The 23,966-nt window shown below is 37.6% G+C and overlaps 1 protein-coding gene across 2 annotated transcripts; it reads right to left on the bottom strand.

Moving 5' to 3' along the window:
* Positions 1-5,086: 5,086 nt before the first annotated feature.
* gopc (golgi-associated PDZ and coiled-coil motif containing) lies at positions 5,087-23,348 on the bottom strand. 2 transcript variants are annotated; one of them, XM_026923765.3, is made up of 9 exons: positions 22,789-23,348; positions 16,769-16,933; positions 14,805-14,828; positions 13,225-13,400; positions 12,121-12,286; positions 10,766-10,861; positions 10,428-10,592; positions 10,143-10,317; positions 5,087-9,826 (listed from the first exon to the last, which is right to left on the bottom strand). In XM_026923765.3, exons 1-9 carry the CDS (start codon positions 23,065-23,067, stop codon positions 9,708-9,710), a joined length of 1,365 nt encoding a protein of 454 aa, XP_026779566.1. In that variant the 5' UTR covers positions 23,068-23,348; the 3' UTR covers positions 5,087-9,707. The 2 variants fall into 2 exon arrangements, with proteins under 2 accessions (XP_026779566.1, XP_026779567.1); XM_026923766.3 differs by lacking the exon at positions 14,805-14,828.
* Between the last annotated feature and the right edge of the window lie 618 nt (positions 23,349-23,966).

Below are 23,966 nucleotides of genomic sequence, written 5' to 3'. Positions count from 1 at the left end.
AATGTGACTGTTGCATCAGTCGTGAACAGCAGCTGACGCCGCTGTTCAAGCCCACTATTAAACTCCATTTAGCTGATACATACAGTGAAGTGCAAAAGTTTACTGGAGAACGGTTAAAGTGAAATATTAACGTTTCACAGCACAGAGGGTCAGAAAAGAAATAAAGAGATAGTTTAGGGAGACCAAACAGTAGAAATAAAATAACTAAGAAAACCAAAAATATGAATACCAGGAGACCTTATAGGAATATAAGTTCATATTTTTATCTCATAAGAAGTATTTTTAATACTTAATGTTGAAACTTAATGTAATGGCTCATAAAGCCAACTTGCATTAAATTTCTTGTTGCAGTGAGGATGTCCATACTTTTGCACACAACTGCTTATATTGTACATGTTGCAGGAAGATGTTAAAATAACCAAATGCTTACTATTCATCTTTCTGTAATTATATACATAACTGTTAATGATTTAAATATGTTTCTTCAGTATTGAGATGGTTCCTTAGTTAACGCAGTTTAGAATATTTTATATATAGGTACATGTACAGGTACATTTATCAGGCATAACTACCATATAGGTCACTTCATAAGTGTAGAATTACTGACTGTAACCCATCTACTGTTCTCTGTGCAGCGAAGAAACAGGACCATCACTGAACAGCTATTATTCAGGTGGTGGTATAGCACAGCACTACTGAATCCTCAATTCTGATTGGTCAGAGTGTGTTGATTAATTTTCTTTAAGAGTAGCTCTGACAGGTCTGTATTAAAGCACTCATTCTAATATGTTATCATTTCTATAGGAACGACTTAGAGACATGTATGGTGGACGTTTTCTGTGAGGAGATGTTTATTCAGCATTTTTGGAAGGAGTCTCCAGTGTAAGCTCTTTGTAACAGTCAGAGGTAACTTTAAGTTTTCCGCCACAGGAAAGTCTTCAGGAGAGAGGACGTTGTGTTTTTCTGTTTCTTGATAACAAGCTGTATTTTTTTTCTGCCTGATTAACTTCCAGCGAAAGTGAGGAAATGACTGTCTATAGCTGCTATAATGTAAGTGATAACAGGAACTAACTTGTTTCACAGACATTCCTCAATACTAAACGTAACCATAAATGGATAAATAGCATGGCGTGTTGCTCCTTAATAAATAAAACAGTGTCAGTGTTAGGAAATAAAGCACTGTTACAGGAAAATAATCAACTTCTGGTTGGTAACAGTAAATCCACATCATCACACCACCACTAAGTCACTGATTATTTTCCTACAACAGCACAACACTACAACAGTGTTTTATTCCTTTCTTACTACAGCTGGAGACGAAAGCTAATCTTTTTCCGTGCACAGTGTGTGTTGACCGTCATCTAGTCTTTATCAGGGTCAGTTTCTGGCCATTGTTGGTTGGAGTTTTTGGCTGGTGGACTGTTTCTCCTCACCCCAGCAGTGATAATGATGTATTTATAAATGCCTAGTATATTCACAGTGCTGGTTCTTTTTCAGTGATAGATGAAGTAGAAATAGCATCCACCTACAAAGTGAACTTAATTGTACCACATCGTACTATAATAGGTTATCTTTAAGACAAAAGGCCTAGATGATGAGTGATTTGATTCCTAGGGAAGACTTTGAGGTGTATGTGTGTGGGTGAGTGGGAGGTCTGGGCTGTTCACACCAAGGTGTGGGCTACGTTCTCCACACAGCGTTCCTCCTCGTTCTGTTCTCGTCTCTCGGCTCACACCAGCATGTGAACATGGCATGTGCATCAAAGCAACATGAAAGCATGCAAGAAGCTTCTCTCATCTCCAGAGCTCTGGGCTTTCCTGCTTCGCCAAAAATTCCATGCATGTCTCTTCATGCAGAATGTTAACTGCAGAGGAGGGGGACTTCTACTCTCCAGGTCTGCTGTGTGTGTGTGTGTGTGTGTGTCTGTGTGTGTGGTCACGGAATATATCACATAACAAATCTCTGACTGAGTTAAACTATTGTAGACGTAATGAGTAATCAGGTATAGAGACATAACAGAGATGGAATATTTCCAGAATGATTTCCATATCACTCAGAATTTATAATTATGAAATTTATAAAATATTTTTTTAAGAACATGTTAGTATAGAATGCTGTAACGCTAGTACTAGTACCAGTTGCATACATGCAGACACAAGCACTCAAAAGAGCATTTCAATATTCAAGATTCAAAGAACTTTATTAATCCCAGGGGGACATTGCTTGTTACAATTGCTCTCAGAAAGAAGGAAAGAAAGAAAGAAAGAAGAAATTTAAAAAAATATATACCTATTTTATAAATATATATACCTAAATTTGTATTGCACATGAAAGTCCCTTATTGCACATGAATTGAACATGTATTGCATATGCATTACACATGAAAGTCCCAGCGCTTATAGAGAGGAGTAGTACATGATGGCCACAGGGATAAAGGATCTTCTGAAGCGTCATGTGATCATGTGATCATGTGATATCTTCTGATATCACATCGCCCCCTGGTGTTGGAACACCATCCTTACACACATTTAAATGAAACTGTAAATGCATGTCATTTCTCTCGTTAAAGGAATACTCCAGAGTTTTCCACCCTAATTTCTAGTTATCACATCTGTAGTACGTGTGTGAGCACCACAGCTAAGAATTTCAACACACTTCCCTGCACTGAGAAAAACCCTCCAAACTCACTTATCGTACAAGTCTAAGGGCAGTTGTTGAACGCCTTCATCAATTCTTCAGTCAAAGTTGTTTGCAAATTAACTAAATCTCTATAATTCCTCCTTTTGGTCATGGAACTACTTTTAGAAGGAAAAACTTGTGGTTACTCGTGTAGTTTTTTGGTTCTGGTGGCGCATGAATACCACAAAACCTTCAGGGAAGCCTCCAGTGCTGGAAAGTTAAAAAAAATAAATAAATAGAAAAGATAAAGTACATAAATTTGATAAGACTTTCTCTAAACTCTCTCTTCCTAACACCTTTCATTGCTAAGGTTGGATTATACTTGCTGATTATACGTGGATTACATATACTATGTGTATGCCGTGTATCCTGCAGTCGTTTGGAGCGTTGCTTGTGCATGTCCTCAGAAATTAACTCTACGCGTCGATGTGGTGCAATACCAACATAAATAGTGGGAGTAGAATAGCACCATGTGACACTAGTGACAAACTAGGGACAAACTCAATTCGCACACTTATGTACTGCTCTGGACTGTTATTGAGTACTAATGCTAATCTTTTTTCCTATTACATTTAATGTTTAAAAATCTTCTTACATAGTCTTCAGACCTACGAAAGGTCTGTTTTGTGTAGGTCTTCTGGATTTTCTAGATTAATAAATATTTTTGAGTGTAAGGTCAGATTTTTAGATTTGATACGCAGCTCATGACAACACTCACAACGACAACGGAAAGTTTTAACCGGGCTCATCAGTGTGTTTTCAAAATAGCTGTGCAAGAAATCTCGAAACATTTTACAGTTCGACTCGGAAAACAGCTGGAAAGGGATGTTTTGGCTCGAACATGCCATCTAGTAGATGTTGATTTTAATCTTCCAGATGTACTGTACATAAACTGCACTGAGTATGTAAACAATGTCACTTGCGTTTCTGCTGCTTCCGCACAGCCACAAAAAGTCATCATGTGACATTTCATTTGGCCTTAAGAGTGTAATGGCTGTAAGCTTTAATTTGCGCTACAGAGTAGAATATTTTAAACCCTTATTGACGGATTTCAACAACTGCCATTTTGTAATTACTGCTAAAGAATAATGTTTTCCTGTACACTCTCAGAAAAAGGGCAGCTTTTGTATCTTTATTGTGTATCTTTTACCTGGAATGGTGCATGTAGTGTACACTTAAAGCTTTACCTTTAAAAGGGGATTACATTCATGTCTTGGGGCAGTTGTTGAGTTTCTTCATCCAACTATGCTTGTGGTAAAACATTATGGCAAATCTCCTCCTTCTGAAAAAGTAACACAATCAGATTTAGAGCATCATTTACAACAACCTTTGACTGAAGAATTTATGAAAAATGTTTCACATAAACTTTTTTTAGACAGACTTCAACAAGTGCCCTTAGACTGCTATTATAAATGAGTTTAGCGTAAACAGGTTTTCTTTTTCTTTTTTTTTTTTCATGAGGAAAATTTGTTGAAATTTTTATGTGGTAATTACACACACCACACCACACACTACATATGCAATGTATAGAGATTAGTTTAAAAGTCTGGAGTATTCCTTTAATGGTATTTCTCATTAGCAGAGACAAACCAAGCTGAAATGAGCAAATAAGTTTATTCCAATATTATTATGCAGTAAATACCGATATGACATTTATACCAAACCTTTCAGGTTGCAGTAGACATGTGCCGATATTAGGTTTATATCACAGTCTTTCCAACGTGTTTATTCTGGAATATCATTGGGAATACAGTTATGAGATTTCCTTCATGCAAATTTGCAAAAATGAGGAAACGTGTCTTTACACTGCTGTTTGCATGGGACATATTTTACATACAGATGTACAAATGCTGACTTGAAATGCTCCCAACCTACAGTAGATAGTAGGGATAATCTACAGTATCTGTAATATCAACCGAGTTTAATAATACGTATAACTGATAATCAGATAACTGATTATCGGCACATGCCTAGCTTGCAGAAATAGGGATCATATGACAAGCAGGAAGTTAACAATCACCAATAAACCATATGAAGTACAGGTGGATTTAAAATGCAGGCTTGATGCTTTCTGTAGGTGTTTCCTGTGGCATGCAGTGACAGTGTGATCCAGTTACGAGAATCCTGTCTCACCACACACTCCGTAATACATCAGTAACAGAAAATCCGCTCCATAAGGTCCACAAGCTGATTGTCTGCAAAATTCCTCCTTTAAAAAAAAAAAAAAAAAAAAAAAAAAAAAAAAGGTTTCAGAGTCCGATTTAGAAAAGAAGCACACTGGATGTGTGTGTGTGTATGTGAGTGTCATGTTCACACTCTGTAAAATGTCTCAGAGGAGAGAGCAGGTAAAATACTGGTACAGAGATTTTCTATTTAGCGAATAATGAAGCAGTCACCCGAGTAATCATTTAGGTTTGCTGATATTTTACTGCTATACACACAGAAGACATCATCACAGCTCTCAGAGTCACAGCATAGAGCATTTTGCATGTTGTGGTTTCTCAGATATGTGACATTTTTTCTTGTTATTACCTTTGAGAGAGAAAAGAGAGGGTGGTGATGTTACGACTGTTTAGAGCTACTATAATGTAAGTGGTAACAGCAATGAAGTTTTTTTTGGGGAAAAAAAAGATGTTCCAGATTAAATGTATTAAATGGTATTACATTCATTAATAAATACAAATTGGTAGCAAATTGCTGTGGTCTAAGAGGAATAAAACACTTCAGGACATGCTGTTAGAGGAAAATAATCAACAGTGCCACAGTGACAGTCGTTGATTATATTCCTCTAACAGCATGACTTACTTATTTGTTACGTGATGGATGAAGAACAGCACCCTGTTCACCTCAAGTCACACACACATATTGCACATTCTCAGGTCACCTTACCGGTACTTTAACATCTCAGTTTTTTTCCCTCTGCATCCCAGTAAGTGATATCTCTTATTTCCTATTGGGCATTTCTTACAATTTAAAAAAACAAAAAAAAAAAGCAAAATTGTAAACCAGGCTGCTTCTTATCAGATTCCACTTGTTACCTTACGTTCCTATAACAATATTCCTCTAATGATGCGTTCAAATGGAAATCAATTTTGTGCTATAAATTGGTTCTCAAGAGGTTAAAGTTGGACGAACACTGTTGCTTGGCAACTGAGAAACACAGCCCCGGAGTATAAGCTAGCTAATAGTTGGAGAGATTGATTTAGCTAGCTAATACATAACAAACTTTTTCTTAAAGAACAATGTAAATGCAGAACGATAGAGGAAAGGAGATAAGATTGTAGAAAATATCAACATTTACCTCAGATATGTTAGTAAATTATTTAAAAAATGAATTTATATGGCTAAAATTCCATTTATATTTAGTGTTGATCGCTAACTGAACTGCTGACGAGTTCCAACCTGAGAAGCACCAACAGTGAACTCTGTGAGAAAGTCATGAATATCACATTAGGAAATTATTCACATTTATATTTCTAAACACAATGAATACACAATCCCTGTCTGAACGCAGTGTAAGTATATGTAGCAGTGTTCTGGCAACTCTCAGAATCATAACATACAAAGTCTTTTTTTAAGTAATTTTCCAATACATCTGAGGTAAATGTTGATATTCTCTATTATTTTGTCACATTTCCACCATCATTCTCCGTTTACATTATTCATAGAAGGACTTAGCTAGCTAAATGGATCTGTCCCTACATCATTTCTCCTACATTTTCATGTATAACACACATCCTCAGTGCGTTTTACATTAATATCTCTTTTATACAGAAATGGTCCAGAATTTATTATACCACATTCTCAGATACTGCAGAAATATTTCAGAAGCTGAAAGACAGACAGACAGACAGACTCACAAAGATACACACACACACACACACACACACACAGTGATGTGACTTCCCAGTTAGGCTATTGGGTGTTGTGTGTACACAAAATGGCTGCTATTTATATTCTGCGATCATTTGGCTCATTAGTTCCTCAGAAACTCCTCCGCTTTGTGTGTCTGCATGACGCAATGATGCCGAGAGTATATCAAAACACGACAGCGGCAGCAGACTAAACCAACCTGAGCTGCGTCTCAAATCACACACTAACGTTCAGCAGATCATTTACATCACATGCATTTTTAACAAACCCTCTTATACCCAAACCTCAATATTTTCTACATCTGAACATTTATAGTTTAGGTCAAAGTATGTGATTTGAGACACACGTTACAGCTACAAAACAATTTTGGAAAGTCCTCAAAACAAGCTAACAGACATTTTAGGCATTTGGGTTTTTTTTTCTCCACATATTTTTATACATATATTTCCACTCCTCTCTACAGTGACAAACATGCGCATAAGTTCTGGTGAAATCGCTAACATTTTACTAGTTGTCATGGAAACCTGCTGTCCATACTGCAAAAAAAGATATCTAATTAAGTAAAATAGTGAAATTTCTGCCATTTTTAAGCTTATGATTAGTAGAAATGTTTATAAATAGGCTTAATACTTATATCATGAGAAATATTAGCTACATACTACTAATTTACACTAATTTTACACTAAGATATTTTTTTGCAGCAGGGATCTGGTTGATAGAGTTTTAAATCCTCCAGATGCGTATAATGTACGCAGACCAGTTATTATGTGAGGAATTATACACAAGCAGCAGCAGTAGATGTGTGTGTGTGCATGTAGTTACCTGTGAAATATAACGCCACCCTTACACTATGTGATTTAGCACTTTTAACAAAGTTATTTCCTGAAATATAGATGTGTGTTGTGGCCTGGGAAAACCCTTTGGATGTCACTGATGTAGCTGAATTCTGGAAAATGGACAAAGTGAAAAATTTGGTTTGGGCCAAAATTGTGTTTTTTTCTGCTTATAATCTACTTCGATGCTTATACTTCAAGAAACGATAAAAAACGGAAGTTTTTTTTATTTACTTTCTAACCTTGCTGTGGTTACCTTCCTGCAAAGATCATGTTGTGTTATGTTTAACAAACGCAGTGGTAAAAACAGTCAGTCTGTTTAAAGATGTCCGCAACCTAGCTAGCTAAGTGTGATTTCCTCACGCAGTCAACGTCACAATTTGATCAAGTTGCTGGATAGGGACATGTCATCGCTAAACATACACACACGTAATTCATTCATTCTGGGTCTTAAAATGTCCGTGATGTCAAAATCTGACTAGGTGAAAGGTTTTTTCCAGACGCCACACGTTTGTCAACAGTTTCACTGTAGCTACACGGCTCATGTATAACTCTCTTTCTTAATCTGGCTTTTAGCATCCAATCAGAGCAAGCATGAGTGCAGAAACGGCTGTGATTGGTTAAGCATGGAAGGCAATGAAAGTAAAGGAGGCGGGCCTTACTGCAAAGTCAGTTCTATTCTTGTTCTTGGAAATGAACTAAAAATGTGGATAATAAAGCAAGTCTGTAAATTAATTTCACATATCGCTCAGTTCTAGGCTGAATAATAACATTTCACCAACCCTTTGCCCATAACAAGAGGAAACAACACCTTTTTCCAAACAGGAAGACACTAAAATGACATGTACGAAAGACAAAAAATTTATGGGTCAATCCACGTGAAATCACTGGAAGCTTCCCAACTGACCATCTGCATTAGTTTCTGAGATATAGAGGCTTTAAAAAAGGGGGTGTGGCCCTGTGAAAACTACAGCAAAATTACTCTTGAACTATTCTAAATGCATGAAATTTACAGAGACTGTTGTCTAGTATAAGATGTCTTTAACTTAAAAAATAGAAGGTTCACAGTTGCATACATGTCAATTTATAGCCTGTTGTTTGTAGTAAAGCATGGCATATTTTATACCTTTATTGTTATAGATTCCTTCAATATTTTGTGCTTTTGCTAATTAAAATATGCTCCTACAAGTGATATAATTCTTTTTATGGTAGACCTTGTCATACATGGGCAATATACATTTGAAATAAAGGTGCAAACATTTTTTTTCCCATTTTTAACACCACATAAATCAGAAAGTTTGAGTTCTTTCAGACATACACCTAATTGCTAAGAAAGTACTATAACATGAGTAATAGATATGAAAATTTCAAAGATCTGATGTGCTTTAGTGTGGAGATATAGAGGGCCAAAGGACATTTCTGTTTATTTTTATTTACTTATTTATTTTTATATTTTTAGCAGGCCATAAATTGGCAAATATGCAACTGTGTACCTTCAATTACAAGTTAAAGACAGCGTATACTAGACAACAATCCCTAAAAAACTGCATGTATCTAGCATGAATAAGTCAAAATTTATGGACTTGTGCAACTTTTTCTGGAGCACTGGTTTTTCCAGGGCCATGCCCCCTTTTAAAGCCTCTATATCTCAGAAACTAATGCAGATACAAGCTTGAAATTCTGCACTATTTTATTCGGAATAGTGACATTATTTCCAGAAAATATGAAGCAAATCTGAGATGGTTGGTCGGGAAGATTTTTTTTTTAAATCTGGTGATTTGAGGTGGATTTACCCTTACGTTAGATAATGATTATATGTGGTATGCTAACCTCCACTCTTTGCTATATCCAATTAATTTACAGAAAGAAGAGATTTTAGATTAATTCCCCAGTACTGCATCAGAGCTCAGGCCTAATTCACCTGCTGGGGATCAGTAACTGCACACAAAGGATATTTAAAAAAAAAAAAAAAAAAAAAAAAAAAAAAAAAAAGCACCCATCACATCCCATCTCTTCCACCTTTCCAGAGCTGTTTCTCTGTAAATACACATCACACTCAGCCATTTTCCTGACCACAGTTGATGTTAATTCAGAAGACATCGTGCTTGAGTACAACTTCCACGTGAGAAGCTGTCCTCTCTGTGTTTCCTCCCAGTGTCTCCATGTGATCTCCAGTGGACTCTGAAACTGTGTCATGTCCATACGGTACAAAACACACGTCTTGGTATGTTACAGGTATCATACAGGGCTGGAGTTTTTATTTCTCTCTCTCCTTCTCCCTGTGAGGAGGGGACCGGAGCCCCTCTCGTCTCTCCCAGCTCTTCAGGACGAGTTCTGAGGAGACTCGGCCGTCTTGGAGGGCGTCTCCTCAGATGGACTCTCGCTGGAGATGCCCGTGTCTCCGTTCTCGGCTCCGTCCGCCATCAGGTGCTTCTCCACAACTGCATATGAGAGAAAAGACAATCGAGACGTGAATCTGAAGGCTATGCTCTAAGGACATGTGTTGTAAGGACAGGAATTTGCAGGTTTAGTGTATAATTTTGTAGGTATTAGGCTGCTTTCACAGTTTCTCATCCAACAGCGCACATTCTAGTGTTTAACAAGCACAGCCAAATGGTCTTTTATGGCCTCTAAAATCATAAACTTCGCAAGTGATGGAGTACTAATCCATGTATTGGGGCCATCTTAAGCACTGAATCTCCACAACACTTAATCTAATGATATATTATTATCTACTAATAATTCTTTTGTTCTTGCCTTGCAGTGATGCAGAATCAGCAGGGCCGTTGCCATGGCTACTGCCATTTCCCTCCTCCAGCTCATCCAGGTAGAGACGATAGCGATGCCCACTCTCATCCTCATACTCCACGTTCTCATCATCCGAGTCCACCTCCGGTGCCACGTACACCACCTCAAACTCAATCTCTCCTCTCTGCAGGAGAACGGAATAAAATCATCAGTGAATAATCAGTCACCGTGCTGCTACAAGTGTATCACGGAATCTCACAAATCATGTTCTTAGCCACTGATGGAGGGAGTAACCTGCTGAGAGAGGATGGTCACTGCCTCCTTGTGCTTGGCGTCTCTCAGGTTGATGTTGTTGACGGCTAATATGGCGTCTCCCACGTGCAGCCCCCCGCATCGCTCTGCAGGCTGGGCCGGGTGGATCTCCGAGATCAGGATGGGAACGCCGTGCTCTTTACCTCCCTGCGACATCAGAAGCGCACAAATGTCACACCGGAAACGTACACGTGTTGTGCAAAGCCTAGGCACAACAGCAGGTCCTTTCTGATCTGTGATTAATGTGTTTGAAAACTGAATCATAGACACAATGTGTGATAAATTTGGTAGATTCAGGTCTTATGGATCGTAGGACTCACTGTGATCGAGATCCCAAGCCCCTCGTGGTCCTCTTTAGACAGAAGCACTTTGCGGATAGGACCGACTCCTTGAGTCTTCTTCAGAGATTCTGGGTCCTGATGAAAGAAGAGATCACCATCAGTAACCATCACGAATGGTATTCTACAGGGTGTCTGCAAAGTCAGGAACCAATGAGAGTACCAAGAAGCACTATCTCTACCCTTTCATTCAGTGTTAATGCCATTTTTTACCTGTAAGGAATAAAAAAATATATCTAAAAATAACTGTAAATAAATAAGTAAATAAATAAATACAAGATCACATATATGTAGTTTAACTCTCATTGGTTATCTCATTGGTTATCTCATTCGGACACCCTGAAAAAAGCAGTGATTCTCAAAGTGGGCTCCTTGAAGTAACCAGTGGTCCATGATGTTTTATTTTAATACCATACTTTTTAATTTTTTTTAATTATTTAGTCTTATAGTTAGCCTGTTTGACTGGTCATTTGAAATTACCTGGCTTCAATCCAACCCTCAATAACCCAAAAACAAGTCTGACTATAAATAATGTCATATAAATTTACCAGAATATGAATACACACATTTGAATAATATATATGAATTGCTCATAGAATAAATCTGTACTGAGGGGTCCATGGAATTTCTTTACCGCTAAAGGGCTGACTGGCTGCAAAAAGTTTGAGAGCCCCTGCTATAAAGAATGTTGTTCTTCTTTCGGCTGCTACGGTTAGGGGTCACTACAGAGGATCATTGGTCCGCATATTTTGCTTTGGCACAGTTTTTACACCGGATGCCCTTCCTGACGCAAACCTCCCCAATTTTATCCAGGCTTGGGACCGGCACTGGGAGACTTGTGCACCCCCAGCCATGAGAGCGCTGTGGCCTAACCACTAATCCTCCAGGGACCCCCTGCTCTAAAGAATACTTTTTTTCCTCAATTATTTGCTATTTTTGGTTATCTGTAACAACAGCTTGAAGTGACCGGCTATGCCATGTCGATTTTAGTGCCTGCACTATGTTTAAGTTGCATAATTAATTTTTCCCTGTTGTCAGGATATCGGGAGTTCGAATGTATGATGCCACAGCCATCCATATCCAGGAGTCCAAGACAGTGTAACTGCCTGTGCTCTCTGAGTGGAAGGAATGGCATTACTCTGTCCCCTGTCACTCAAACTGAATCTAACCAATCACGTGCATCCGTGAACTCATGTATGCGGAACAGGGCAGTTAGCACTTTCCTCCAAGTGTTCAGCTGTGCTGTGATGCAGCATGAGACATTTCTGTGTACTACATACTCAGTTATATAGTGTGTATTACACAGTACACTGCAGTGTCTGTAAGTTAGTTCTCACATGTCCTGCGGGTGATGGCAAAGGCTTCTTTGGGTCGTTGCGCCCTCTGCAGGCTCGGATGACTGTTTTGTGGCGGTGCAGATGAATCTCAGCTTCCAGCTGGTTCCACAGTTTATCGTGAGCCGGTCCCTTCATGTCCCGACCTAATAACTGAATCTGCTGGACCCTAAAACACACAACAGACAACTCAAGAAACTGGAGTTTTCTCCACACACTGAGTCAGGAAGTCTGCAGACACGACTCACTTTCACTCATTGCAGGGTTGCCAGATCTGCAGTTTTCAGGAAGAATTAATCTGACACAAGCTCTTGTTGTCTGCAGGCTGGGAGTTTTGCATTCATTTGCATTAATTAATTTCAATGTGAAAGACTCACTTTCACTCATTGCAGGGTTGCCAGATCTGCAGTTTTCAGGGAGAATTAATCTGACACAAGCTCTTTTTGTCTGCAGGCTGGGAGTTTTGCATTCATTTGCATTAATTAATTTCAATGTTTTGCAAGCCAAGTAGGTAAACTGCAATTTTTTTAATGCAAACAAAAAATGCATGATGTTCTACATATACACATACACATATATCTTTGCGGCAGTTATAATTAAAATGTTGTACAAGGGTGGGTCAAGTGAAAACCTTAAAATTTTTTTATTTGCAATCTTTTTTGTATATAGTTATATATTTTTGTTACAAAGGTATATCATATTTTTACACAATTTCCATTTTGTGCAATTCAAATGGTCCAGCGATTAATAGGTGCCCGGATTCCTCTAGAAAAAAAATTTGACTCAATTCTAATTCGAAGGTTTTTCTTTTGACCCACACTTGTAAATTAACAGGTGCAATGTTAGTGTTACAATATGAATGTACTTCTTGTGTGGTAGTGTACTGGTCTAATAAATCAATGCTAAGTTCAGATATTTTCATATTTGTGAAAATATCTGTAACAATTTGACCATTTTAGGACCTTTAGGAGATCCATTATTTGGCTTTATATTTGGCTTGAGACAGACAGATTTTGATTTTTGAAACCTGACTGGTTTTGTCATCATGCTAATCTGGCAACCGTGCCTCATCGTAACATCACAGCACAGTGTTTGTGGTTCTCTTACCTCCCAGCGAGCTCCTTGTCCAGGTATTTGGCTGCCAGTCTGGCGCCGTACACCTCAGCCTGCAGTACTGCGATGTGCCTGCGGAGGGCTTCGTTCTCTTTTTTCAGCATCCTCACCTCGGCTTCCAGCTTCACCTCCTTCACCTTCTCCTTCTTACTGGCCTCCAGTTCCTTCTCCTGTTAACCGCACACACAAAATGTATTTAAGAAGTGTGTGTATATAGCCTGAAGTGTGAATCACACACACACAGTTAGTTTTTTGCCAAGACTGTCAAAAACACAAACACACATGCACAGACTCACACACACACATCTACCACACTAACTAGACTAAGCCCGCTACGACACAAGACACACACTAACACCACTTTAGTCCAAAGCAATGGCTTTCATTACAACAAATGAATTGTACAAATTATGACCTAATAAGCAGAAGTGCAGGATTGTAGCAACATTTCGAGCCTTTCCGAAACATTTAAGGTGGCATATGGGCAATTTCCACATTTTTATGCAACATATTGACTTGCAAAGTGTCCCAATGACTGCACAAGTTCATCATCAGTGACCTTTCAAAGACAACACACACCAATATTCTATTACAGATGCAATTTACTAGCATTAAGGATGTTAAATTTATACCACAGCACTGCCGATTCTCCAATCTGACTGGTCAGAATATATTGATTGATTAACAATGATATTTACAGGTTTATATTAATGTGCTCCATCTAGTAGGTTATCATTTCTATCGTAACAGCTCATTCACATGAACTTGTATGGTATGGTGGACACTTACACATTTTAAGCTTAATAATAAATGGATTTTTTTTTTACTAGACATGTTATTTAACACTGAAAACTATGTATGTGCTTCTCTAGTGGAGCTTTCTTCAAGGAGATGTTTGTTTATTTCGTTTATAGAAGAAGACTTTGAGGTAAAGCTGATCCTTTTAGTTTTCCGCCCCACCAGGAAAGTCAGAGGAGTTTGCGCTTTCTGGTTTCTTTGACATAACAAGCTGCTTTTTTTCATCTTATTTAATTGTAGTGAGACAAAATAGAGATACTGGTGCAGGAAAGACTGTTCATAGCTGCTATAATCAAAGCCATAACACTTGTTTTGCTGATGTTCTGTAAATACAAATGGATAAAAATGACAATGTATAACTGTCAGAGTTGGCAAACTGCTGTAGTAAAAGAGGAATAAAACACTTAGAGAAGTGCCGTCATAAGAAAATAATCAACTTTGCGGTGGTAACAGTGACTCTGCTTCATGTTGGGGTGCACCACACCACTCAGTCGTTGATTATTTTCCTGTAATGGTGTTTCCTGAGTGTTTCCCTTTTTAAGGAAATTGCACATATCCATCTTCAAATGGCTCAGAACACAGTAAAGAAATACTACAAATCCAAACCAGTGTGTCAGTAATGACAGTACTAGCCCAACACAAACATATAAAACATGATCAGCGTGTGACTGTTCACCACCATGTAGAGTACATCGGTTAGACAAATCCACAAGCATAGACAGGACACAGAGAGACATGAGCGGGGGAAGACAACAAGATGCACACGGAGCACTTACCATCTCCTCCACGGAGGCAACAGGCTTAGGGCCAAGGAGAGAAACACAGAGGGTCAGAGGTTAGAAAGGCAGTGATTTCAGGATCAGGGAGGTAAAAGCAGAACTGTAGTAATCACTCAGGCTTTCTCCATACGCTCAGCTCAGTGAGACAGAAGAGAGACAGAGCAGTTAACAAGAGGCTCAAACCACAGCGTGGATTAGCAGCAAACACACGATGAGCACTATCACAACAGAAGAAATGATTAAGACCTGACTGATAGATCAGCTATTAAAGTTCCAGAGTATTGGTGGAAATCACACTGATAAAGCAGGACTAATGTCTTTAAAATGGTCTATAGCAAAATCATATACATAAATGTGAGGGTACAGTGCAAAAGTTTGCATACCCTTGGGACAAAACTCTTGTTCATGTACCTGCTCTCCATTGAACTGCATCCTCTCCAACCAGCTGCGATTATGTTTGCACTACAAATATAATGCATCCATATGCGTCCTTGACCACATCCGAACGTGGTTCGAATGAAGGGATCATAATGAGTCTACGAGACGCATACGACCCCATTTATATTTCTACTTACAGCTGACCAGCTGTAATCTGATCACTCAAGACGCATGTTAATATCAGGTTTAAAACACGGCCTTAGTGTGTTAGGTTTCACAGATGTTTTTACATTATCATAAGCAACAAAAACAGTCAAATAGTGCACATTATAATATTAAAACAGAAATAAATCAAAATATCAGTTAATATATCAGTTAAAAAGTTAGCATCTCCCTTCCAGAAAGTCATCTTCAGGAACCGCTATATCCTGGTCAGGGTTGCCATTTGTACATTGATATAAATATTTCCTAAAAACATGCCATAAGTTTTAGAAGAACTGCCTTTATATCCTTTGAACAGATTTTCAAATCTTTTCAAACTATTTTCCACGCATTTTGGAATGATCTCTTCTTGCAGAAAACTTGTACATTTCATTCCTAACCATTTTGGCTTTTTTGTAAATAGAGATATTCTTTCCTGGTTTCCAGAAACTATAGGGGATGCAAAGTTTTGCACCCATTTTTTTTTTTTTAAACAATATACTGTTGGACACTAGGGGGCGCTAATCAGTCATGGAAGAGTGTGATATGTTTGGGATTCAAACCCACAATAGTCTTCAAAATTGAAGACCTTTTTCAGTTATATGAGTTTTTGTTGTTTATTTGTGCAGTTGACCCATTATATCACCAAAGCTCAGTAAATTTAAGTCCTGCTTCAGAGAGCCAACAATTTTTCCACTTGTTTAAGAGCTACACTACTGCTTACTCAGGTGTAGACATTTCCTATCACACGGCATAAAATAATAGCAACCGTGAAGGATTTTACAATTTTCACTTTGGGCTCTGACAATAGAGTTTAGCCTCCAGACCCAAATCCTTCATTTATACACAGCACAGTGATTACATAACACCAGAGACTATTTATTCTGAATGCACTGCTGTTTAAAAGCTTTAACAATGTTTTGTTTCTTGCAATTGGCAGTAAAATGTTGCTTCATTTATGTTGTATTAATTTAGCTTTTTTCTTTTTCCAGAGACCCTTCATTGTTACATTTTTGTCAGAAAAATTACAGAAACTGGGTTGCTCATGGGGATGAAATAACTCCACCTCCGAGCTATAAAGTCTGCTGGTGTTTGCTTAGATTTTGCTCATATAAAACTGGATCAATTAACAAATGTTTTAGTTTATTTAAAGCAGTATCCACATCTGTAATCACTGGCATATTCGTCTGGCCCTAGAATAATATGAATACAATAATGCCGCGAAGGACAGAGGAGTCTCTAATTTTATGCAAAGCCAAGCAGAGATAAAATGGCCTATCTAAAATAGATCCTAACAAGCCAATAAGTCTACATGTGAGTCTGATGTAAGGTGCTAGAGCTAGGCTAAACAGGTGAAGAACAGGCTGTATGAAAGTGCACACCATCCTGTCTTTAATGGAGCTGGAGTCGACGTTCTGGCCTGCTTTGGCGTGGAGCTGCAGCTGCAGAGCGTGAAGCTGGAGCAGCTGCTCATGGACCTCCTTCTCCACCACGACCTTCTCTGCCTGCACGTCCGTCAGCTCCGACTTCAGATCCACCAGCTGAGCCTGAGGCAAGCACACAGACAAGAGAGAAGAACCTTATTAGTTATGACAATACTTAATGAAAGCTTATAGGATCAAGTTTTATCAGGTGAAGCTCATATCTGACACAGTGTTCACTAAACAAACTAAAAGCACTAAAACATTATACTCAAAACATACTAATTTTAGAAATTAGTTATAATGGGCAATCTAATTCATTTTTAAAAATTGCATCTGAATAATTATTAATTCATATATTTATGAGTCTGTATGTTATCCAGCCACAAAATGAACAAATTCACTTCCTGTTCACTATACACGCTTACTATATACCTTACAATAACAAATACGTTAGCATTTCTATAGTAACAGCTCATACACAGGGACTTGTATGGTGGACGCGCCACATAATTTAAAAATAATAATAAACAGATAAAATACATGTTAAACAAAGTTAAACCAATAATTGTTGATGTGGTGACATTTTTTGTTAGTAGACATTTATTTAACATTTATGGAAGGAGACTTAGTAAAAGTCACAGCGCTTTGCGAAGTTTATCAGCACAGGAAAGTATTCAGATATGAGGAGCTTTCGCTCTCCGTTTTCTCTGTAAAATGACAAGATGCATTCTGAGAGAGAGAGAGAGAGAGAGAGAGAGAGACAGAGAGAGAGAGAGAGAAGGCTGGTGAAGAATGATTGTTTTTGGGAGTTATAACATAAGTGAGAACAGGAACTAACTTTTAAAATCATTAAAATGCACAAGATTTCGTAAATTAATAAATTAAACTTTGTAATAGTTGGCAAATCTCTGTGATATAAGCAGAATAACACATTCCAGACTGTTGTACAGCTGTTACACAAAAATACTGCACTTCACGGGGGAGTAGTGGCACTCCGCTTGCGCGTTGGGCCGCATCACACCACCCTGGTCTGGAGTGTGTTATTCCTTATATAAAATATATGGGGCAAGCTGCGCTGTGATGGCGTTGTGCTCTTGGCGCAAAAAAAAAGGCATTTAATAGCTGAAACAAAGGGTTCCTGAGAGGGAGGGTTCCTGTGAAAGAGCTGTGAAAGACATCCAACATGGCAGATCTGATTAAAGGAGGAGAGACAGAGCTCGATCCCATCAACAAGAGGCAAGTTTAAATCTCAAGTCATCCAAAATAATAAGCTGAATTGGACATCTGGAGCATCTGTGGTTCAGTGTCAAGATTTTATACCAGGAGAAAGGCTTTTAAACACTGCACTTTACTCTGAGTAAGCACATCATTTACTCTACCTCACTTAGCTACTAATAAATGGAGTCTGTTGGGAAAGTTTACGACTCTAATGAGGAGGCTGAGAGAGCTGCTCACTGCTCATCATATTGTTCTCTTTCCTTCAGAGACAGGAACAGCAATCCTCTGAGAGACGAGGTTTAGATTCAATTAAACTTAAAAAACAGCATTACCTTAACAAGCTTTTTAAAAAAAACTGCTGAGAACAGAGACGGCTATTGATTTAGATTCACTAAAGTAACCAAACCTATGATTTTTAAAGTATATTAATATTCGTAGTTGTTAATAATCCTCACCTGTTAAAAATAGCTAACTAGTTAAAATAAACTAATCTGACAGGATTATCTTAACAGTCATATTCATACACTAATCCTCACTGATAAAAATAACTAACTAGCTAACAAGAGCCAAACTGGTATGTAAATTATATTTATAGATGTTAATAATCTTCACTGCTAATGCTAACCAACTAGTTTACATAAGCCAAGCTGACAGGATTTTTAATGCATTTTCATAAATGGTAATTATCTTTACTGCTAAAAATAGCCAACTAGCTAAAATGAGCTAATCTGACAGGATTTCTGAGTAGATTTGTAAAATATATTTGTGTGTTATTCTTAATTTCTAATGTGACCCGATTAGCTTATATATGCTGAGCTGACAGGATTTCAGATATGATTTTTTTTAAATTCATATACAATTAATAATCTCTACTATTAACACTAGCCAACTAGCGAATATGAGCCAACCTGACAAGATTTTTAAGTCATATTCATAGCCGTAAATAATCCTCACTACTAAAAATAGCTAACACAAGCCAAGCTGACAGGATTTTTAAGTCATATTCATAAAACATGAATAATCCTCACTTCTAATGATAGTCAGCTAGCTAAAATAAGCTCAGCTGACAGGAAGTCATTCAGAGATGCTAATAATTTTCACTGCTAATGCTAGCCAACTAGCTTACCTTAGCTAACCTGACAGGATTTCTATTAGGATATTGAAGTTATTTACAATTAATAATCTTTACTGCTCTCACTACCCAACTAGGTAACATGAGCTACGATTACAGGATTTGTTAAAAACAGCCAACTAGCTAACCTGACAGGATTTCTGAGTAGATTTGTAAGTCAATTTAATTGTCACTGCTAATGTTAGCCTAAGGGACTGACACAAACTAAGCTGACAGGATTTTTAACAGCATTTTTAGTATCAATTTACTATGAACACTGTTTACTCTAACCACAGCTAATGTGATCTAGCCTGACAGGATTACTAAGTGGATTTCAAGAAGCCATAATTCATAAACATGCTAAAGGACATTCCGTCAAACTGGAAGTGCAAATGAACGAACTGGTAAGCGTAAATATATACAAAGCTTCAGACTGTGAAAGTAATACGATTCAAAAGATGTAACTGGCACGCAGTCTTCCACTTAATACATTTTAATACAAACTATCCACCTCTCAGCTTCACAAAGTATTGTCCAGACTTAGGCCCATTTCTTACACACTTATAATACTGCATAAATATTTCATCTGGTGTATGATATTTGGTAATAGTAATAACTGCTTCATGGCACTTCCTGGGTTTTACTGCCTTCCAGTGATTTAATGCTTGGGCATTAACCCCGATAGCTGTCCGTGTTGGCTCGTGATCCCGGTTCTAATAAACAGGCCGAGAGTGAAGACACCATAACTTGGGTGAGACGACATCTATGGTAATAGCTGATTTTAACACTACATGACTTAACACACTGTCTTCCTGCTGAGTGCAAGAAGTCATGCAATTTCCACACTTGCTTTGCTGTTATTTGTGCAACACTACCAAAAATGCTGATCATTTTCTCAGTGACGACTCAAAGAAGCTTTTAAGAAATTTGGGAAGTTGTGGGCACAATGCAGCTGAAAGTGCTGTACTTTGTGACACACAAAACATACAGGAAAATAATCAACAACGTGTTGGTGTGACGAAGCAGAGTTTCCGTTACCACCCTGAAGCTGATTATTTTACTATAACAACACGTCTTGTAGTGTTTTATTTGTCTTCTACCACAGCCATTTCCAATGATTACAAGTTTCAATTTATTAAAATAACATATGACTTTTATCCATTTATAGTTACATTTAATATTGTGGATTGTCTATGAAACAAGTTAATTATGTCGTAGCAGTCGTTCCCTCACCGGCCTCTCTCTTTTTTTTTTTTTTTTTTATTTCTCTTTTCTTTATTTCTCTATTTCTCTGTGTTGGGATAAATCACAGCATTCCTTAGACCAAAATAACTGACATTTAAAGAATCCAACCTGACATTTAAACATTTCATATCAAGGCTTTACAACAGTGCTTCAAAATATCACGAGGCCATCAATACGTGATACGACTCCACTCCATATTTACATAACACCTTACATAAATAGTAAAAAGTAGGTACAATTAAGTATGTCATTAGGGACAATTTACACTGGCACACGGCAACCAGCAACTATTTTTCTATCAGTAAAGGAGCCGTAATTACCAGCTAATTGGAAAAAGCATATAATTGCTAGAATTATGATTATAATGTAGTTGTTTGTTGCAGTATAATTGTTTGACAGCTATTGGTGGAAAAAAAAAAAAAAAAAAAGTTACTGCTTAAATCATTTTTCGTGGGCGGGTTTTAGTTTGTGGGACAAAGAAAGAAAGATTTTTAGAGTGTATATGCCGCTTTTACTGCTTTACTTCCTTCCTTCGTTCGTTCATTCATTCATCAGTAGCTACTTTATCCTGGTCCAGGGTCACGGTGTTTATATTTTGAGAAATAGAACCAAGTTAGTTATTCAGAAAAATATCCCAGACAGGTGCAAACAATAATAACTGCAGGATTGGGCAGGATTGCTCAAATTTCTGTGAAAAGGGATCCTGAGATGCAGTTTGGTCATCTTTATGTGGAGGAAAGCCTGTTTCGTAGCTGCTGTGTGATGGAAGAGAGCTAGTCATTGGCTGGCAATTTGCAGATTGGGGATAAAATTGAGGATAAAATCAGGAAGAAACCTTTTGAAATACTCTAATGTCTAAGAAGTATTTTGCAAATATCTTGTGTAAATTTTCAAAGCATGAATATTTTATTAAATTGCAATATTTAATTTATGACTTAAAAACTGAACTTTCAGTGCACTGCTAATTTTTTTTTTTAGCCCTGCTAGAGCCCAATATTATATACGAGCACATAAATCAGTAGCCTAGCCTGTGTTGTTAAAGTTAAAGGTGATTTTAGCCAAAAAGATTGCTTTGTGCATTTTTACACATTTATATTTAGTGTTTTTTGAGGCTGCAATGACCAGAAAGAGCAGTCACTGACTGAACAGGTTCTATAGACTCACTTCTCTAAACCTGCACGTCTTGTTCAAAATGATCTGGCCTTAAGGCGAGATGTATTCTCTCGACCCCTGATTATCTCTGTTCTATTATTTCTTGGTCTTTGTCTAAGCGTCACATCTCAGAAAAGAAGATTCATTATAATAGAGCTGGATTTCAAACGTCATGTCACACCTACATTCTCACCAGGTCATATGGGAATATGTGAGATCTTTTTAACCATCTTTTCTGTACAAATAACTAGGACCAGTCGACGAGGAACAGTGTTTGTGAACCAAAGTCAAGGATCAGCATTTGAGAACCAAGGCTCAGGACCAGCATTCTAGGACAAGCATTCAAGAACCAAGGTGAAGGATGAGTGTTCATAAATCAGCGTTTGAACCCAAGGACCGGACCAGCATTTGAGACTTAAGGCTGAGGACCAGGGTTCTTGGACCAGCATTCGAGGCCCAATGCCGAAGGCCAACATTCACGAACCCGTGTTCGAGAACCAAGGCAGAGGACCAGCTTTCAAAAACCTGTGTTTCAGACCCAAAGCCAAGAACCAGGGTTTGAGAACCAAAGCAGAGGACCATCATTTGAGGCAGTTTCTGTTGTTTCTGTGTGTATTTATGTTTTTTACATATATTCAGGCCCTGTGTTTATGTTAAACTGTGACTAGGCCTACTGCCTTACTGGCCTGAATAAAACACTCATCACTATAAAATATTTTTTAGTTTCTTAATAATTCAAACACCACCTGCTATGTTTTTGTATGATAACCATAGCAATGATGCAAATCATTGTGGACAAAAGTTAGTGTATAAAAAATTCTTGTGTAATGGTGTGTGAGATAAGATGGATGAGTTTGGGACTGGAAAAGAACAGAGCATGTTTACATAGTCAACTCCAGCAACTTTTACACACACACACACACACACACACACAGAGGAAGGATCAGAGGGCAGATACTAATGACTGATGACGCAGGAGAGTGAAACACTCACGTATAATGATTATAGTGATTATAATGAGAGCTATACTGGTTCCACAGGTTTGTGAAATTAGGATAAGATGAGAGATATGATACTTGATATATGATATGATATGAGTAAAGTTTTATTGTCTTACTCATAAAACTCAGCTCATCATTAGGCCCAGGACATTATAAGCTGCAGCTCCTTGGGGTGGACATTATTGCATTACTCTGGACCTAATGATGAACATGTGAGTAAGATGTAACTGTATATAAGAGCAAGTCCTCACCTCTAATTTATGATTGAGCTGAAAGACAGTCTGTGCTTTATGGCAAAGCTGAGCAAAGCACGAACTCAGGCTCGTCATCTTCTGCCGGCCTTCGTACGTGATGTCGGCCTGGTCCGGATCGATCTCCCCCAGCAGCAGATCCACATCCACAAACGCCTTATCGAACTCCTTCTCCAGCACCTCCAGCCAGCGGAACACCGACATACCCGCGGCCGGGGCGGAGAGCCGCGAGCCCGGCGAGGCAGCGGGGGAGGCGCCGGCGGCGGCGGACGCGGACATTTGGAGAACGAGCCGAGCCTTTCTACACAAACAAAACCGCTTTTATTTTATTTTCTCCTCTTCTAATAAAAGTGTTTACGTTCTCTGATCACCTAAATCTAGCTACTCAGTAGGACTTCACACCGATCTGCGTAGATAAACGGAGACAAACAGCTTGATTAAATTGTTTATTTTAGCTTTTCCGCGTTCACATCAGGATGTAGAGATCCGAAATCGAAGCTGAGTCGTCAACGTGGATCGATTACACAAGTCTGCCACACGCTTCAGGCTAATGAGCAGGAAAAAGCAGCGGAAAACAGATCTAATCGATTGAAACAAACGTAGTCGAGCCCGGAAGTCTAAAGTTAGAACATGGCGACTTCTTCTGTCCTTTAGCTTTTTAATTTTTTTTTATTATTTATTTATGATGGGGTGTGTGTGTATATATATATATATATATATATATATATATATATATATATATATATATATAACACCATTATACATAAATATTTTGTTAATATTTAAATATATAATGCATATAAATATTACGTATTTATTTATTTATTTATATCCTTTCTTGTATGTACTTTTCACTTGTAGTTGTTATTATTATTATTATTATTTTTTTATTTCATTTTATCATAATATATATCTTACATGTGTAATTGCATATAATATAATATAATATAATATAATATAATATAATATAATATAATATAATATAATATAATATAATATAATTGCATTATGGAAATAATTTTTTTTCCAAAACATTATTACATTATTTTATTTTATTATTTTAAATTATTTATTGTATTATTTTTATATTATTGTTTAACAAAATGTAAAGTTTTCTATTCAGTATTTAATATAATATAATTTCATTACATTACATTATGGAAATGAAAACAAAACAA

This window comes from Pangasianodon hypophthalmus, chromosome 19 (genome assembly GCF_027358585.1).
Source record: "Pangasianodon hypophthalmus isolate fPanHyp1 chromosome 19, fPanHyp1.pri, whole genome shotgun sequence".
Lineage (NCBI taxonomy): Eukaryota > Metazoa > Chordata > Actinopteri > Siluriformes > Pangasiidae > Pangasianodon > Pangasianodon hypophthalmus.
Note: the sequence above shows the minus strand (reverse complement) of the source record. Positions and strands in the feature narration are given on the sequence as shown.